General features: G+C 37.7%; 1 protein-coding gene across 1 annotated transcript in view; it reads right to left on the minus strand.

Annotated features, from left to right (window-relative positions):
• Nucleotides 1-3,908, minus strand: part of LOC146004149 (clotting factor C-like) — a 93,984-nt gene extending 90,076 nt beyond the window's left edge. Inside the window, exons 1-3 of the mRNA XM_083142814.1 lie at nucleotides 3,773-3,908; nucleotides 3,176-3,343; nucleotides 2,070-2,191 (exon numbers count right to left, since the gene is read on the minus strand). Of these exons, the coding sequence (XP_082998940.1) occupies nucleotides 2,070-2,191; nucleotides 3,176-3,343; nucleotides 3,773-3,908 (426 nt within the window). The remainder of the gene's footprint in view (nucleotides 1-2,069; nucleotides 2,192-3,175; nucleotides 3,344-3,772) is intronic.
• Between the last annotated feature and the right edge of the window lie 17,000 nt (nucleotides 3,909-20,908).

Genomic DNA, 20,908 nt, shown 5'->3' on the forward strand with positions numbered 1-20,908 from the left:
GCCACCCGCACACCCTGGATGGTCTATGGAAAGCTTGCAGGGAGGAGTGGGACAGAATTCCCATGCCTGTCCTGCACTGGAGCTTGCTGCAATGGAAACTGCGATGCCGGGAGATAGTCCACAAAGCTGGGGTTCCAATAGAACATGATCGGTGGTGGCGGCGCGGTATCTCTTAAGGTGAGTACCCATCAAACATGGTCGGATATAAATCGAACAACCTCTGTATGAGGATACCTAGATCTCGGTGTTGTTGTGTTTTTGTTAGAGGGATATCGGTGAGTGTATAACTGCATGAACTGATGAAGGGTTGCCTATCTCAAACGTCAATGGTTAGAAACACACAGTGTTTTTGAATGTTGGCATCACAAAAAATTGTGTGTACAAAAATTTAAAAACAAAAAACTTCTGAAAAATCACTAAAACTGTGTATGTATGTAATTTTGTTAAGTATATTGCTTACTGATTGATTCTAAATCTTTATTCATGATTATTATTTATACCAGATGCCGTACCCTTAGTGAATGTAAACAGAGGGTCTTTGAAATTAATAGCATTTAACCATTAAATTGTAGATTTTTTTAGTTTAGTTCTTCATCTGAGGAAGACCAAAATATAGGGTTGAAATATTACATGTTAAGTGTTTTTAAATCTTAATAAACTTACTTGGTCAGCATCTTAGTGTTTTTGATATGGAAATAAGGCTTAATTATATTACAATTAAATTGTGCAACGCGGAAATATGAAATTTCAAAAGTTCACGTAAGTAAATCTTTATTATTTACTGACAAAGCTAACATGTAAGAAAATTGCGAAGAAAGACAAATGTTTGCAATAAATTATCAATAATCTGTTTTTATCACATTTCATATTTAAAAGATTGTTTAATTTACATCATCATCCATAAATTAGTAAATGCTTATAACTTGATGATTTTACATTTTCTATTTGTTTTGTTTTCTTGATTTATTTTCTGAATGTTTATGGTAATAAGTACGGAACGGACTTATATATGGAAATACATATTTATGTATAGAGCTCAAATCAAATATATATTTTGTGTTATCTTTGTGCATCATGCCATGTAGACTAAAAAATTCAGTTTTCATTTAAAATATTTGTACATATATTAGGTTTTGGCCCATATTTTACTTATTTTTACATATTATTTCCATTTATAACACCATTAAGCCTTGTTTCCATGATTATGAAAAACTAAATATGCTGACCAAGGCAGTAATTTATTTTATGAAAAACAAACTAAACGTAATGTTTCAACCTTCTAGCAAGGTCTTCTTCAGACTCTGTATCAAGTACTGCCTTGGTCAGCATATTTAGTTTTTCATTATTTCCATATTTCAGAACATTTATCAACATGTACTCCATATTTGCACAATAACTGTCCCATCTGACTGAAAGAGTTGGGTGAATTTCTTGTCAATAACTGACAAAGTCCGAAGTGAAGTTAAACAAAGAAAGTTTAAGACCATTTCAATACCGTATAATTGCATTAATTTCAAGTTTTGTATCATCCAAACAATATTTCTTTCTCATTTTTACACGTCTCAACTGTTTGCTTTTGCCATTCTAAAACACTTGAAATTCCTGTTTATTTACAACAATAGAGAATGAGGCCTCAATCATTGGCTCCTCGTTGTTTCAAATGTTATTTTGGCAAAGACCCACCCTTGCTACTACGCGTATAGTTGTGCATCCGACAGCAGTACCAGAAGCAGCTACTTTGTGGGACACATACTGGATTTGCTTCTTGTTTCTTCAAGACAGTCACAGTAATAATTATAACGCCGAGACTGTATTTTACATAACTCATGTAGTGTCTTATACATATTATTAAAAAGGCAAATTTTTACAATTTTATGTCCGTATTAAACTCCAGATTTTGGTGAAAATAAATAATTATGTATTTACGTCTTTAGCCCATTTTTACTACATATGTGTCCATTTCCTGGTGATAAGTGTGGATGATATGTATAAAAAACTTAAACTTTCTCCTTATGGTACTTAAAAAATGCAATATTCAAAAAAAGTATGCATGACAAAGAAGAACTTACCGATCTTTCTTGAACATATCTATCCTTTGTACCCCAATCCCTGTGATATCTTCCAAGAGAGATGCAGAATTTGTCTGCTGAAGCTGGCTTCTTAAGTGCCCTGTCCCAAAAGCAGTGAGCAGCTATAGCAGAAACAAGTAATATGTTATATTATTTGGCACAAACATTTTGAGTACATTCTCACCCACCCCCAAGTATCTCAAGAGGGGGAGAGTAACTTATACCCTTCATATTCAATCTTAATTAATAATTTTTATTTTAAATGGAGGGAGAGAAATGCAGCATATATATATATATATATATAAAGAAAGAGAAACACAGTCAAGCTTTCTTTTCCTAAAACATCTATTTAGTTATTTTACTCCAAAACATGGATTAAAATAGAATAAAGAAGAGCACAGGTGATAACAAAAGAAATTGCTGAAGCATTTGTTTGAGTATTCAATTACAGCAATTGAATGAAATGTGTGTGTGGTTGTGCTAAGATTATTCAAGGATTTTCAGCCAAGATCAATTTTACTGGAGGGTGTGAAATACATCTCTCCTATCTTAACAGGCTGCATGCCATTTTTGCTAATTCGTGCTGCATCAATACCTGTGTTATGTTATACATTTAATTTTATAATTCTTTTGACATCCAGAATGTGACATAAAAGTTTGCCTTCATCTTGAAGTTTTAATTCAGAATTTTTTTCTCTTAAAGAAGGGCTGCATAGTATGTTAGCCAACCACTGGCATGTTTCACCCAATGTTAAGAGGCATGAGAAAGTTAGAGTCGACAAGGATTGGAATGCAGGGATGTGGTAAGAGATTGGCAATGTGTGGATAGAGAACAGGTTGGTTAGGACAGTAAGTTAGGAGGAGAAGTTGAAGGTTCAGAGCACAGATTCTTTGGTGAGATTTTTGGTGATCTATGCATTTCTATGTCATTTTAATGACAGCCTGTATGTAAAGTTCATGAATCTTTCTTCCCCCAAAAATAATATGTAGTGTATTGTCATGCATAATGATACTGGCTTGCTTTTCTATTTCTAAACTACTGTATGTATGTGCATTTTATTGCAAAGTATGTATGAGAATTTAGCAATATCTTCAGAAATTCTTACCTGATAAAACTGTTCCTTCATTTGATATTAGTGATCCCCCACACCAGAAATCCCATTGGTTGTTCCTTCTGCGGATGTAAATAGCAGCATGCCAAGGAAATTCACCTACTTCAGCCTGCTGTCCATTGACTACATATAATTCACCTTCAGGCACAGATGTTCCACAATCTGCAAGATTAAATTAAGTTAGGTTTCATTTAAAGCAAATAATAATAATAATAATAATAATAATAATAATAATAATAAAACATATGTAATACTTTAGTTTTATTGCTGAAGTAGTTAGGTTTTTATAGAGCCAAAGGCATAACTGTACCAGTTTCAACAGGCAACCTTGATTGACTTGGTTTATTTTACATGCCTTTCTGCTACTTTTGGCTAATCGTGAGGATGAGTGATGATATGATGAAACTGATGAAGGACACTCCAAATATTACTCATTCCAGGATTCAAACCCGGTACCCCTGGCATTGTATCTCAGTGTAAGAGCAGACAACAGTAACGAATTATATCAGTGGAAACCAACCTTGTAAGCAAATTGAACAATGTGTTGCCATAGATTGCCGTACCCCTGCTGAAGAAGTCAATAGCCTCTACATGTTATAGCTTGTTCCATTCTGGAGAACCAAAGCCTTCTTGCATGGTCCTGCAGTGAAGTAGACAATGCAAATGCATTGATAGAAGTTTCCATGTAACTCAGTCCTACTGGTGGGAAGCTGTTATAGTTATGCATTTTGCTCTATAATCATAATGAACTATGCAAAATTATTCATTAGTTCTGAAGAAGTATAATTAGTTATACACCAGAGAAACAGATTCAAATTGTTTGAATAGGCAAAACAACCCATAACAGTTTAAAAAATTAAAAGTTTACATGTCGATAAGAAGGCTACTCAAACTACAGCTGTGTAAGCATTAAACAATAAACTATAAACTGTGCATGACAAGGTAATATATAAGTAACGTGTATCACTGAATAATGAGTTAACACAAGAGGGAAAAAACAAAATGGTAAGATGTTACATAACGTACAAGGAAAATGTGGTATCTTTCATTTATTGAATAATTGGTATGTTACAATATCATATCACAGAAATAAGTACATTTTTCTTTAGCTACTTCAATAGCAACAATTTGAATTTTTAGTTATATAAAGCTTCATTTTAAAACTAAAGTGTTCATTATTTCAATAAAGATATTTCAATTGAGTTTAAACAACTTGATACACATTTAAAACTTAACGACTTGAAACACTTTTGTATGACAAATTTACACACGTGAAATAACTGGACATTTATATCACACATGCATGCACATGCATAAACCAATTTTAGTATAAAAACAGGTAAAGTGCTACCCTGTGCTTAGCACCATGCCATGAAGGCGTATAGGGGAGAATATATATATTATATATTATATTTAGTATATTAATCAAAATATTAACAATATCACAGAAGAGTAACTAGAAGTGGTCACTTTTGATATCATCCACAAGTCAGAAATCTACATCACATGAATTACCGTTTTTAAAGAAACCAAATCCTACTTACCATTTGTTTACATGATGTTGATATGCCCAAAGTTAAAAAGGAATTAAAGCACAAAATTTCTAACTGCCATTTGAAACACTAAAATATAAGGCAACATCCAACACCTATAATTAGTCCCAACTACCTCTAGTTTCTAGTCTAAAAATGACATTTTGCTCTTACGTCGCACAGATTTATTCATCATTATAAGTGGAGTGAGTATTTAATTTGCTGCCATGTTTACATGAAATACATATTTCATTTTTAGATAAATATAAAAATAACTCCATCATTTTCTTTCAACTTTTGAGGGTTAAGTGTTCCATGCATTTTATTATCATGTGATGTATGAACAGCTTGTTGAATCACACCGCAAATAAGAGGACTTCATATTACTGTAGCAATCAGCTCAGAGTTGTTAAAGGTCCAGGAACACACAAATTCTAATAGGTTCTATTGGGTTCCGCTGCAGGACTGGAACCTTTTTTCTCGCACAATTTAAATTTGGTCCAAGTTGTGTTTTGTTTCATTGAAAAAGGTCCCTGGACCGAATTTAAATTGATCTGGGAAAAAGGTTCCTTGACCGTACTTAAATTGAGCCAGAAAAAAGGTACCTGTATCACATTTAAATTCATTTTGAAAAATGGTTTCTGGATCGAATTGAAACACTTTATACATAAAAAGGTTCTTTACGACCTACTACTCATTTACAATTCATGATTTTCTCTCCCGTATTGGAATTGAATTTATTTACAATTTCTGGAAATTAACAAACCTGGGATTATTAACGATCCAGAAATCCATACATTCTAATAGTTCTATTTGGTTCCGTAAACTTTTTTTCTCGCACAATTTAAATTAGATCCAACTTGCATTTTGTTTCATTTAAAAATAAGTTCCTAAATAGTATTTAAATTAATCCGGAAAAAGGGTCCTTGGACGATATTTAAATTGATGCAGAAAAAAGGTTCCTGGACCGAATTGAAATACTTTACAGATAAAAAGGTTCTTTACGGTCCAGAACCCATTTACGCTTGCTGTTTTCTCTCCTGGACAGGAATTGAATTTATTTAAAATTCCTTGACATTTAACAACCCTGAATCAGCTGAAATGGAAACCCAATGTTTAAAATAGGCTAAGGAAAACAAAAAAAAAAAAAACACTTCCCTTGACCACTACATAATTCAAAATGAGGTGAAAAATATCTTTGTTAATAAAAACTACAAAATATTGTAAAAAACTCAATAACACAGAATGCTAACCAAGTCAACTACATACAAATATTTATCATTTCAACAAATTAATAAAACCCTGTTTATTGTATATATATAAAATTATATCTTGTCTAAACTTTTCACATCAGGAATAAATTAAAACTGACATATGTACTGTTGCAATTAGTATCATTGCTTATTGCTTCTCATATACTATTTTGTTTGCAAATGTTCTATATCATATGATACATATGATACTTTCATTAACATAAATATTGTTGTGTTAAACAAATGCTATTTAATCTCAAGTGACAAATGTAAATTATGTATTATGTCTAGAGAGTAAATAATTCCATGATCTTTGCACTCAAATTAAGCAAATTATACAATAATTTGAACTTGTTTATTTAACAGTCCATGGTAACATGTTTTTCCATCTTACATTGTATATTTCTTTCGGTCTTGCACGAATTAATTTCAGTAACTCAAGCAGTACTAAACGGTGCAACTGTTCTGTTGACAGAACTTGTGTTTCAGGACTATCAGATAAAAAATGACAATTGTCTTCTGACGTGGGTGTGAAAGGTGGTATTGAAGGAACTTGTGGTTTGTTAGATCCCTGGCAGCACATTCTGCAATTACACAAAACACTAGTGTTATATATTTTCTCTGAAAACAGAGGAAGAGAGTTGTGTGTGTGCCATGTTTATCTGATGTTTCACACCTTTCTTGTAAAGAAAAACTAAATTTTCTTGTACAGGGAAATGAACTGTATATTAGAAATTTGAAATCTCCTCAAAGTTATGACAATTAGGTATTTGTATTTTTAAAGCTTACATAGAATGAAAAATAAATAGAAATTAATTTTAAAATGTGTAACCATTTAAAAACAAGACAATGCTATCAGAATTATTTTTTCTAAAATTTGCAAAGTTAACTACCAAACTTTTATGTTGTTGACAATGTATTGATACTTTATCAAACTAATATCTATACTCACATTGGTATTTATTTTGATAAAACACATGGTTATTGTTTAAAAAGACACTAGTATGAATGTATGAATAATCATTCATTTTGTTGAAAACTACTTTTATCAACCAGGCTAAATGCAATTTCCACAGTTTTCTAACAGTAAGATTAAAGAGCACTATATGGACATTGTTATATATTAGTGGAAGTTATGAAGCCATGGGCGGAAACAGCCATATATATTATTGTTGTTATAGTTACTTGTTGTTGATTTTTTGAGACATGTGTTTTGGAGTTAATATAAAAATGTTCGAACCCAAGTGTTTCATTAAATAAGTTCTTTGAATCAATACACGATAGACATATACAAAATATCAGCTCAAGAGCTCTAATTTTATGACAGTTATCAAAATTTGTTTGGAGTTCACTTTAAGTTTAATTAGGCTATCAAGATTGGACCTTCAGTTTAAAGTGGAACCTGAATCACAATGTGTCTTCATTGGAATATCAAACGCAAGAACCCTTGATTACAAGGTGATGACAAAACTATTTTATGACAGTTACTCAGTGACGTGCACTGCGGAGTAGCTAGTCTAGCAGAATAGATCAATCAATCTCACATCTCTAATTATTTTCAAATCACAATATTTATTGTCTTGTTAAAGCCACAGTTCATATGCAACACTTTCTTTTCACGCGCTTCTCGTCCCTCGGTGTGATCCGCAGACAAAACTGGCCTAGCTCGCTCTTCTTCCGCCTTAGCAGTTCCAGGTAGAAACGAGTTTCCAAAGGAAAAGGGAAGATTTCTGCCTCTACCTCCCTTGCCCCCTCGCCCTGCTGCAATGCTTGAAAGCCCATGTATTCGGGTCCCCTAGTCTATCTCCTATAGGACAGATAGGGGATTGGTTTCCATTCGATTCCTTTGTAAATCTTCTAAAGAACTCAAAGGAAAAATTTCAGCAGTACTTATATGTTCTCTGTATTTACACAACATTTTACACGTTGTACAATATGTATGGGAAGTAGTTTTATTATTTATGAAATGGGAACGTGTTATGTGCAGACAATAATGTTATACTTTCTTATTTTTTAAATTTTATTTTACTTTATTTTTTTTTTTCAAATAGGAATATATAATGATTAAAGTACAAATATTTGCTCAGGCTCTCTCTCGCTCTCGTTTTAGTAGTGTTTTTTTTTTAATATACTAATCTCTTGGCCTCCAACGGATGTATTTATTTGGGCAAGAGAACGCACATTCATATTGTTGTTGGTTTGGTTTATTTTACTTTGCTTTTCTGCCACATTTAGTTATCGCGAAAATGAGGATGATGTGATGAAATTAATGAAGGGACCTCGAACAATCCACGCTGGGATTCGAACCCGTGATGAGCGTGCATTCTTGTTCCTGTGTTGTACTCTGCAGTGAATAATGAAATAATTTGAAATGAAAAATGTATCTCAGAACTCAAGAAGCCAAATGAATATTATTGAAGAAACTACAAAAAAGTGTGTTTTGTTACCTGTTTTGTTTCTGTGTATAAAATGGACTTAAAACACCAAATCAACCAACCGTGGGGGAGTGGTTATCACAGCGTGCTACGACACCAGGAGTTCCGGGTTCGAACTCCGACCTGGGCATAGATGTTCTTTGTGTTTGTCCCTTCATTAATTTTATTGTACCATCTTCGCAATTAACCAAATGTGAGAAAAAAGCGACGCCAAGTAACAAAAATCAAGTCAAATCATTGATTGATTGCTTGATTTGGTTTATTTTACTTCACTTTTCCATCACTTTTGGTTAATCGTGAAGATAATACAATATAATGGATGAAGGGACACACTCAAAGAATACTCATGGCCAAGCCGAGATTCTAACCCAGGATCTCTGGCTTAGTAGTCAAATCAAATCTTTTCTATTTTCAAATGGAGGTGGGGGTTACGTGTACTTTTCTTAGTACTCATTCATCATTTTGCAATCTTTTCCTGTTATTCACATTCTATTTTTAGGAATACTGGCCCCTAAAGGGGGGAGGGGTATGAGCCACACCAATCCCTCCCCTTGAGCATGACACTGATTGCTACCCCAAGTGTCGACGTCACCGCACGTCACTGCAGTTATTACAACGTTATTGAGAGTTTCATATCTTATTCTCCAAAAAACTAACTAGGCAAAGTTTTAAAAAAGTATTAAATCATGTAAAATTCAAGCAATATTCAGAACAAATCATATCTCCCCCCACATATCTGTCTCACTACAGAGAGGACAATGAGCCATAGTCACCCTCACTGTATATCAATATCAATATGATTATTCATCATTAATATTGCAATATTAATACAATAATCACAATAATGCAATAGATGTCGTCATCGGTACAAATATAAGGCATAATACAAGAATAGCATAAACAAGCTTACATAAATAACGAATCTATAGGGTGAGGTGAGTATGGAGAGGAAAGTATTACATATACTATTGAGAGTTCTAAAAATTTAAATAATCTTTTGAGTGCAGAATAAATTCATCTATTGAGTAGAAAAACCTTTTCTCCTTGCCAGTTTTGCAGCACCCTTCTAAATTTTTCAAGAGGTGCATAGTGAGCTGTCCCTGACCGCTGGTTGAAGAGTTCTATTCCCATGTGTTTGTAATTATGTTGTACTTTGCTTAGCCTTGTTGATGGTGTGTCCAACTAATAACTGAATCTTGTGTTGTGTCTGTGTACAGAGTATCTCATGTTGAATTTATGAATATTTCCTTTGATAAACATTAGGCAACTAAATATGTATAGGCATGGAACAGTCATTATTTTATATTGCTTGAAAAGAGGTTTGCATGAAACAGATTGGTTGAATATTCCAGCTATATTTCTTACTGCTTTTTTTCTGCCAAATGAATACACTGCCAGCAATTGACAAATTACCCCATAATAAAATCCCATATGTTAAATAGCTATGAAAGAATGCATAATAAGATTGCACCAATAAATTTTCACTTGCGCAGGATCAAAGTTTATTGAATTATCACAGTATATAATAAACTGTGATATGTTCATAATACAGAGAGGTGTCTGCTTTATTCTTTTATAACTATGCACTTGATAACTTCATTTAATTTTGCTTTAAGATGCATTCTTAACCAAATGTATGTGCAAGTTGTTTCGATTTAAAAATAGCTTTATTTAAGCTTGCAGTGTTGTATTTGCTGGTAAGAGAGCAACAATCACTCACAGTCTTGAATGTTTATGAGTAAACAGCTGCATTCTTAACATACGGCAGCTTGTGCTCAAAGAGATTGTTACTTTTCTATTCTTAGAAACAGCAAGTCTTGGTACTGAAATCTGAAGGCAAGCCTCTATTGTTGTGTTTGGTAAAAATGATGTACTGTGTTATAGTGTGTGGCTTATTTCTTTCATTTGCGGTGATAAAGAAAGGAAAATAATTTAGTTGAATATGAGAAGTGCAGTAGGCACAACATGCGAAAGTTTTTCATGGAAAAAAGGAATATTATATTTCTTAAGTAATTCGCATGCGAGCAGGAGTTTGCAGAGAAAGTGAACAGTGCACGTTGTAAAGGACGGATATTTCCCTGTGATTCGCGAGTGTATGGTGTGCAAAAAAGTGACAAGTTTCGAGTCATACTGCACGATGTTCCAAACGAACTCCAAGTTGTGAATGCTACCATGATCGGATATTCTCCAAGTAACTGAAATTTCCCCTTGGTATGTATGGAGTAGACCTCCTGACCTGTCCAGCTGAGTGGCTACGATCGTAAGTACTGCACATCATTGAGCCTCATTTGGCACTTCTATGGTAAAAATCTTAACCTCGTCTAGTTCCTTCGAGCTGCTTGATGTCAAAGAAGCTGAACCTAAATCTTTGTTGCATTAGGAATTTTATATTAACAAGATTATGCCATGCAATGGGATAAATCCTAGCTAGAAAGTTTATGATTGGTTCTCAGAAGTAATAATCTCTGAATTTCAAATATTTATGTAAATTTATAAGAATGAGTAATTATTAATTTCTTGTGTAAGTCACGTTATAATTCATCATTCTTAGTTTTAAACGGTGATTTTTCAAACTTGTTATCTATTCTGTAATGAAGAAGGTAAAGTCGAGGACAAGACTTAGTTCTTTGTAAGGATCCTCGAGTGTCTTGTATCAGAGTACTGAATAGCTTGTTCATGTTAGCAAAGAAAAATTTTGTGTGCTCTTGTTTATTTTGAATTAAATATATATAATTGTTCTAAATCTTTATCCATGTCTTTGTAGTTCTGTTTTACTTCACTTAATGATGGTTTATGTTTCAGTTCATGCTAAGAGTTTTAACTAGTGTTCATGTCTTTCCTGGATTCTACTTCTGGTTTGTACTATAGGTGAGAAAAATCACCCCTACTGTGCTAGATGCCTGATACTTTAATCCGAGGAAACAGAGTGTGTATGTTTCATTATAGAATAACGATTGTCTTTACTCCAGACATTGTCATATAATAAGCAGATAACTCTGGCCTCTTTGCAGCATAATTTGTTTGTTTGCACATCCCACGATAATTTTGATTCTAGATGTAGACCAAGAAGCTTTACTGAGGTACATTCAATGTCCTTATTTAGGGTGAAGATTATTTTCTCTGTTTTGTTTTGATTAATTCATTAATAATTTGTTTTGTAATTCTTGAAAATAGATTTACAGTTGTCCAGGCACAAGGTAACCTATGGTACATGATTTGCAACTCAAAAACACTGTGCAACATTTTTAGTTACAGGGAATGTAAATAATATTGTTTGAGAGATAGGTTCCATTAGATGCAGCTCATTGGAACAAAACTTTATGCAACGTCCACCCACGCAGTGCTCAACACCACGGCGCAGGAGTACTGGTACTGGCTGCATTCAACACACTAAACACTGCAGTTGGGTGGTCGGCAAAAGTTTAGCCATATGTGCTAACTGATTCAGCCGTAGTACAAAGACTCAGAAATATCTCAGGGCTTGCTGGGTGTAAAGAAAGATTAAACCAGGTTTATATATATAACACAGGAATAAGGTCAGAAAAGGTGCCAGAAGGGCGGATAATTACAAATGATGAAGAAGACAGTAAACACTTACCATACTTCTTCTTCTTCTTCATGCCCCTCACTGCTTGTATGGTAGCAGTCCTGGGTAACGGTCTGAAAACGTTGAGGGCTGGAAATTCGTGCACTAGTATGAACAGCACAATATTTTGTTACACTTCACTTCACTGTCACTATAACACTGCAATGATGAGGGATGATATCAAAAGCGAAGTCCACACTGTCGAGCAAATCCATAGAGAATCCACATAGTAGAGGGGGAAGGTGATGAAAGTAATGAGGGTAAGGAGAGAGGAAAAGTAACCTTTTTTCGAAGGAGTCTGTGAAAAAGTGCCTGTCGTTGTGTATTCCATAGCGGGCATTGAAAAATAAATGGGTGGGGGTTTGTTTATGTTCTCCACAGGTACAATTGGGAGAGGGAGTTTGGTGAATTCTTGCCAGATGATCGTTTGTGGTCACGTGTCCCGTTCTAAGGCGTAGGATGCAAGTGATCACTTCACGAGGCATTTTTAGGTGATGAAACCAGGGTCGAATAGGGAGTTTATCGATGAACCATTTATAAGTAGTGGTTTTTGCCACTGCGGCATGAACCCAATTTTCCCACTGGGAATGATTTTTTTTTTTTTTTGACCCGAGGTAAAAGATCAGTATAGGCAAGTCGGATAGGAGAGGGGGAAGGAACGTCCGCAGCTGTTTTGGCATAAAGATCCACTAGGTCTTGATAAGGATTAAGATTGCTATGCGCTTTGACATAAGTGAACTGTACGCGTTGGTCGTTGTGGTGGAGGTGAAAGTACTCCTGTAAAATTAAGGTGGGAAAGAGTTGCAAACGATAAGCTGCCTTACCACAACGAGATAAATAATCGTAAATAATACACTGAGGGCATCTGTTAGAATTAAAGTGTGCGTGTAGTGTGCTTCACGAGCGTGGAGCAAAGCCTGATAAATGGCATAGCACTCTGCCGAGTAAATAGATGCTTCTGACGATAAGGAAAATTGACGTACAACATTGTATCGAGGGACATAAAAGGCACATCCAACGCGGTCGGCATCTTTGGAACCGTCTGTGTAAATAAAAGTGTAGTCGGGCCATAATTCTTTGTAGTATTCGTGTCGACCGAAATCGGTATAATTAATATTAGGGAGAGGGGCGGTGAGTATCGGTAAAGTGTAAATCAAAGGAGATGTAAATGTGAAGCTGAGATGGTAGGCGTCTCGATCAATATTATAACAAGACAAAAAGAAAAGCCGAGGGCGAAAGCGATCGAGGGTTAAAGTTTCATTCAGTTGTCTTTGAATAGCGAATACGGTATTAAAGGGGTGAGGGTGTCCTTCCCATGTTGTCAATATGTATTTCATGGTATAGTATTGGTATCTGAGGGAGAGAGGCGGTTCAGTACTCTCTCCATAAACGCTAACATTGGGACTGGATGCCATTAAGCCGAGACAAAGGCAGAGTGCCTGACGTTGTAAAATATCCATTTTTTGTAGCCATCGATCAGACATTCCACCCAATACGGGAGCCGAATAATCAAAAAGGGAACGAAAACAATTCTTATAAAAGAGTATCATAATGGAGGGGTGACCACCCCATTTGGTATTGGCAAGCCCTTTCAAAATGTTTATCAATTTTTTCCCTCTTGTGAGCAAATATGTAAGATGTGTTTGCCAAGTTAATTTACGATCAAAATGGATTCCTAAGTATTTACAGGTTTGAACCACCGGAATTTGTTGTAAATGAGTTAAGTTGTTAGGATAACGAGTAATCATATACGGATTAAAAATAATAATCTGAGATTTTTCCGGGGAAAATGATAAACCGCGGAGCGATAATTGATTTCGTAATTGAAGGATAAAGTTGCGTAAGTCTAAGATGCCTCTAGTGGCATCTGCTGTACTATTATAGAAACAAAAATCATCTGCATATTGAATATGATGATTAGAATTTAATGTTTGATGTAAGTATTGTGTATATATATTAAAAAGGATTGGACTGAGTGGGGAACCTTGTGGGATACCACTCCGGATTAATCGCGGTCCTGTGACATTATGGGGAAACCAAAAAAAAACTAATATGCGTTCTTGATATAGATGCCATATTAATTGTGCTACCACCGGATGAATATGAAGAGTATCAAGAATGTGGTATAATATTGGAATTTGAACCAAATCATAGGCGTGAGCAACATCGATGAATAAACTAAAGCAATAGTGTCGCATTATTTGGAGGATCTCCCCTATGGTGCAGTGGTAGCGTCGTAGCCTTGTATTCAAGGGGTCCTGGGTTCGATTCCCGGTGGAGGCACACAGTGGTTCGGATTCCACTTTAAAACTGTAGGTCCAGTCCCGATTAGCCTTACTGTGCATAAAGTGGACTTAAAGCACCAAATCAATCAATCAATCAAGCATTATTTGGCTATTCTGAAGTGCCACTGTAAGGGTACAGATGGCATCTTGACTGCCAAGTCCGGTGCGAAAACCCATTTGGGAGGGAGGGGAAAAAATGTGTTTTTCTAAATTCCAAGATATTCGGTGTTGTAAAGTTCTTTCAAAAAGTTTAGCCATAACCGGTATGAGAACAATAGGGCGATAAGATGTAGCATGTATAGCTGGTTTATTCGGTTTTAATATCGGGATAACAACATGTTGGGTCCAACCTCTCGGGATTTTGCCCCTACGATAAACAGAGTTAAAAATCGCCATGAGAATATTGAGTCCTTGTTCTGGTAAATGTTTGAGGATGTCATAAGTGATACCATCATATCCTGGGGCAGTTGATGGGCTGTTTTCTAAAATATGTTGGAGTTCCGGTATTGTAACAGGGGGGAAATCTGCTGTAAATGTGATGTTTGTCTGGTCTATAAAGGGGGGAGGTAAGGTGACTGTAGGAGGTGTGAGGATATCCATAAATTCAACTTCCCAGGCATTATTAATCGGTCGGGGACGAGGAACATGGGGGTGTCGTAAAGAGTTGAATTTGCGCCAAATGACTCCGATTGGGAGATTCATATCGAGGGACTGACAGAAGAGTTTCCATGCCTGTCGTTTTGCTTTGGTATATGTATTTTTGCGAGAGTCTGAATTTTGTGTAGTACCAGCCAGGTTTCGGGCGTGGGGTGTTTGGCATAAAGTTTTGTGAGTGCTGTTTTTTTGGTTTTGATGGCGGCACACTGAGTGTTCCACCAATGAATCTTGGGAAATCGATCGATGGAAAAAAAATTTTGGCGCGTGCCGCTCCGATCAAGAGCTAACGTAATCATGTGGAGGAATTTGGTATATGTCATAGTCCGGTGTGAGGGTATATCATCCGTATAATATAATTTAAGAAAATAAGAGCGGAAGGTGGTCCAGTTAATAGAAGCACGTGTCCATCGACGGACGGGAATGTCATTCACGCCTGTCTTCGAGAAATTATTCGGTAAACAAAGAAATATCGGAGTGTGATCACTCCCTCGTAAGTCAAAATCATTGGTCCAATTGATATGAGAGAAAAGGTTAGGAGACACTAATGTTAAATCGATACTGGTCGGACGGGAACCATTGTGTGGATAGTGGGTGGGGGTACCGTCAATCATAATAATAAAATCATTCTCAAGGATCCAATTTTCAATGGTGTAACCTAATCTATCGGTCAGGTCGTTGCCCCACAGCTGGTGATGGCTGTTGAAATCTCCGGTTATTAGGTAGGGTCCTGGGAGTAAGGTTAGAAGTTCAGTGAGGGTGGATAGAGGGATGGTCTGCGAAAAGTGGTGTGGAGGGATATAAAGGGATAGGAGTGTGTATAAGTGTTGATGAAATTGAATGCGTACAGCAACAATTTCTACATTATAATGTTGAAGCAAAGGAAGAGAAGGGGTGAGAGAAAGGAGAGAATGTGGAATATTTTCATGTACGTAGATAGCAACACCTTGTTGTGTTGGGGGGAAAGGAGGACCGTAAGAGATAAAATGTGGTAATCGGTAGTTCTCATATCTTGTGCCTTTCACCTCTTGTAAACTAAGAAGGTGGGGTTTATAATCCGCCACAAGTCGCTGTAATTCACATTTTCTGGCCGAAAAACTGTGGACGTTCCATTGAATAATGGCAGAAAATAGCATGGAGGAGGAGGAAAGAAAGAGAAGAAAGAAAAAAGGAAAAGACACGTGAAGGCGGTCTATACCGGGACAGGCTAGCGACCCGATATAATAGAAAGTAAATGGGACGTGAGATCTTGAATTTTGCGAAGTAATTGTTCTTGTTCTTTGAAGTCGTGAATTTTAATAGCCAAATTCCAGAGGTTTGGGATAAGGTCCAGGAGAGAATGATAAAGAATTTGGTGATCACTAGATAATGTCTTATGGTCATAGCGGGTTCGATGGATGTCTTGGGACGGGAGACTTGTTTCTGGCATAGGGTTGGTAAGCGGAAACTGAGGGTTCCGCGGCCTTGGAACTATCGGGGGAACTGCCCGTTTTCCTACGGGCAAAGAAGGACAAATTTCATCCTCCGAAGTGGGGCTACTGTATGAGGATAAACCAGATTGATCACCCCGTGGTTGAGAAATTTTAGTTTTCTGTCGTCGATGAGAGATATGTTCCCGGCGTTCCGAGGTCGTTTGGGAAACAGGCCTATGGGGATTGTTGTTTGGAGTACAGACCGGTTCCACAGGTCTTCGATTAGCACGATTTCCTGGAGCGGATTGCAAAGTTTCTAGCTGATTACAGGAACTTAATGGATGGAAGGGATTATCCCAAACACTATGAGAAACACCACGCTCGGTTGCCAGGGTAGAATTACAATGAGTTAATGTGGGGAAGTCCCGTTTGTTGAAATGAGGATTGAGGATATCGTCCCTCGTGAAGGTAGGGGTTAGGTTCCAGCAATTTTATCTTTAGCTTCATGATAAGAAATATTCTCCTCCGCCATTCTAGTTTGGATGTTTTGTTCTCTTTGCCAAATGGCACAGGTTTGATCAAGTGCCCCATGTGGGCCCTTACAATTTATACACAAAGGAGCATTGGTACAACCTTCCCCGTGTCTTTTCTGTCCACAAGTGGGACACAGGGGTTTTGATCTGCATTGGACGTGCGAATGACTATAACGGAAACAAGTTTTGCACTGAAGTACAGCCCGCACACGCGGTTTGACCGTGAATAGTTCACTATTAATAAGCACTTTGTCCGGTAAAAATTTGCCATGAAAAGTCAAACAGATCAGTTTAGTGTCGACTAAGGTGGAGGAACCATCTCCTTTCCAGATTTGTTTTTCGATCGTTTGGCACATATGACTCGAAATGGAGAAGTAATACCATCTAAAATATCCTGTTCGGAGACGTCAAATTCAATTCCATAGACCAAGCCCTCCCTTTCAATGAGACTTTGTGGGATTTTAGCTCTGACACCTAGTGAGTCTAAGAAGGTAGTATTTCGGATGAGATTATTTGCGTGGTCAGCTGTTTGTAACGTAACCCTCACCCAATTCCGTCCACATTGTTCTACTAAGTTTATGGGAATTTCAGCCTTTCGAAACTTATTGCCAATGCTGCCTCCAGACAGTTTGCCAATATTTTGGTTAATTCCGTCCAAAAGGACGACATAGGGTCCTGGTATCTCTGACGAATACCATAAAGTTGGTTGGCGTCTTTCAGGTTGTGAGGGGCGGAACATTTTGTCTTGAACATTGTCCTCAGTACTCACCTCATCCAGAGTCCTTTTACCTTTCCTTTTGTCTACATCAACCATTGATATATCATCTTCTTGAAGTGGAGTAGGTAACTCAGTTGTCGCTAAATTTACCAATTCTTCCGCCGCTGTTCGTTCCCGTTCTGCGAACATGTCGACGTTGTTGGGGTGGGCCGGCGTGCCGCCGGTGGCCACTGTGGTCGAATGGGCATTGCTCCAAATGGACGATATCAGAGAAAATAACAATAAGTAAACGAAGCACTGCACACGAGTAGTAACGGTAGAGAAATTATGTGGAACAAGAAATAGTTAATCCTATCACTCGCGGGAAGCTACTCCTGAGGCTAGTACGATCACTGTCACTGTTGATCCTATCGCCTGTAGAGCTCGATCCTAATTTTAGTATAACCACACTTACCACACGAAGAGAAATAATTCTATATTTTGCGATCTGAGTCGCATTACGGCTGTTCGTAAACTCCAGCCAAGTTAGACGAAGCCGGCTACATCTGTACGTAAACTCAATCCAAGTACGGCTAGCTCCGCCCACTTCCGGTTCCGTGACCTCACGGTGACGTATCCGGCTTACTTGGCTCGTAAGATTTGTAAGCCATTCTCGATGCGACTGAGTTGGCTGACTGCAGACGAAAACTAGCAGAAGCACGACGCGACAGCTTTCAATGGCCGGCAATCATTTATTTGATGCCTTCGTAAGTCAGAAAGGCAGCTGAATGAAAAGATGTAGTTAATATTATCTTATTTCTTTCCGTAGATGTGTATATATGGGGAAAATATGCAAAAACTGGTATCCGAAGAGAAAAAAGTATAAAACAATGAAAAGTAGTTTTTGATCTGAACTGTAATGAAATAAATATTTTTGAAACCATTTCATTTACGATATTAGTTGGTGATAACACACGGTATACTAAACTAAATTCACCAACCAAGAAAATACTACAAAATAATCATTTTTGATGTGCAGGCATACGTATGATCATTTTTTTCGGTTATTTTTTGTGTCAATTTCTAAATCTTGTCAAAATATTCTATTAATTTATATTAATGTAGCCGAGCTTTATATAGAAGTGAGATTTAATGCTATTTACTCCTAATACTACTTCCAAAGAAAGTCAACTGCTTTTAAACATGCTCAAGAGTCAAGCAGACGAGACGATCCACCACGCCATAATCCATGCTGTTCGTAAACTGCAGCGTGGAACAGTTTGGCTAGTGACGTCGACATGACGTTAAGTGTGACGTCTGCGTAATCCACTCAAGATCTACGCTGAGTTGGCTGGAGTTTGCGAACAGCCGTATTTGCAAGATAGAAGATAAAAGATCGAGGACACTTAGAGAAGAGGCACAGAATACTGACCGTAGCGTCTCTACGATCAGTGTTGCCAGAAATAGTTGATAGAGAACAAGAAGTACTTTAGCCAGTGTTTCCTGTAAGGTGGGTAGGTAGTTTCGGGGAGGAGAGGAAAGAGTTACTGGTTACTGGTTGGCTAGGTTGAGTCCGGGGGGTATAGTGGTGTGCATGCCTGCTATATAGGCCCTTATCCATCGCCTGCGGAAAGATGTGTCAGAGCGGGGGGGGATAAAAGATGGATGATGGCAACACGGAAGCAGTTATTGAAGGTGGTGTTATGGCTGTTGGTGTGGATGGCAATTTCCACACCACTTCCCCCAGCTCACAGGTGCAACAAACCCAGATGCAAGACCTGCCCCATACCCATCACCTCCCCCACCCTCCTGATCCACACAGCGCCAGGTGAGTTCACCGTTCACCCTAAGGGCACCTGCCACTCATCCAACCTAATTTACACCCTCATCTGCCAAATCTGCGGCAACTTCTACTTAGGCGAAACCACCACCCCCTTGAATCTAAGGATAAATAATCACCGTTCCTCCACCCAAAACTCCGATTTCACAGTTGCCATCCACACCAACAGCCATAACACCACCTTCAATAACTGCTTCCGTGTTGCCATCATCCATCTTTTACCCCCCCCCCCTGCTCTGACACATCTTTCCGCAGGTGATTGGAAAGGGCCTATATAGCAGGCATTCATGCCACTATACCCCCCGGACTCAACCTAGACAATTAGTAACTCTTTCCTCTCCTCCCCGAAACTACCCACCCACCTTACAGGAAACACTGGCTAAAGTACTTCTTGTTCTCTATCAACTGTTTCTGGCAACACTGATTGTAGAGACGCTACGGTCAGTATTCTGTGCCTCTTCTCTAAGTGTCGTCGATCTTTTATGTTCTATCTTGAAAGTGCGACTCAGATCCCGAAATATAGAATTATTTCTCTTCGTGTGGTAAGTGTTTACTGTCTCCTTCATCATATATATCATATATATTGCAATATATATATATATAGTGTAGCGTGACGTCGGGTAAGGTACGGGATCGAGTCACGCCGGGACGTAGCTCAGATAAATACAATAGGTCTTAAGTTTGACTTGGCTAACCACCTCTACCCTTAAGGAGGCTGATGAAGGATTGTTGGGAGCCTGTGTTGTTGAACGCTACTCACCCCTTGCTGTTGGTCTGGCCCTCGGCTTCTGGCGTCGGCGACGGTGACTGGTGTCCGCTGGAGAGATCGAAGATGACGATAAGAGACGGCAGGCAATTCGGCGACTTGTTTTATTCTTGCAGATTCTTCGGTTGGCTTAATCCGGACTGCTATGGACTTCTCGCTTGTTGCCGCCTCGTAGTGTCGCGATCTCTCAGCAGGCCGTCGTCCTCTTCTCGTCGATCAGTTTGGTGGTGGTATTGGAGCTAAGTGAGCGAGCGATTTACCGTCTCCAGCGGTTTTATACATTGGATTTGTGTCATACTTTGGTGGACTTTGCACCTACACTGTGCACCTGGGGTATCCCTGGATGCAGATGGAAATTTACAGTGGAGGTGCACTCACCGCTGGCGAGGGCCGTTGCCTTGCTGACTGTGCAGAGCCGAGTGGAAAATTATTGTTGCTCGGCTCTGCTTCCGGTGGAATGTGGGGTGAATGAGCGTTCAACTTGCGAGCTTCTGAGCGATGTTGGAGGCAAATTAATGTTTTGACTTTTATGCTCCCAATTCCTTCATCATTCCCTTGGCCAAGACGTATCCACTGTGAGTGGTTACAAAGCAGAGTAGAGATGGTTATGGAGAGTATATTTTGAAATAATAATTGAAAGTACATTGAGTAAAGAAAAATAAAAACCCTGTATATAATAATGTGGAGAAGAAAAAAAAAGTTGGAGCTGTCGGTATAGCTGTAATGCACGGGTC

Source organism: Lepisma saccharinum, chromosome 21 (genome assembly GCF_977018435.1).
Source record: "Lepisma saccharinum chromosome 21, izLepSacc3.1, whole genome shotgun sequence".
Taxonomy (NCBI): domain Eukaryota; kingdom Metazoa; phylum Arthropoda; class Insecta; order Zygentoma; family Lepismatidae; genus Lepisma; species Lepisma saccharinum.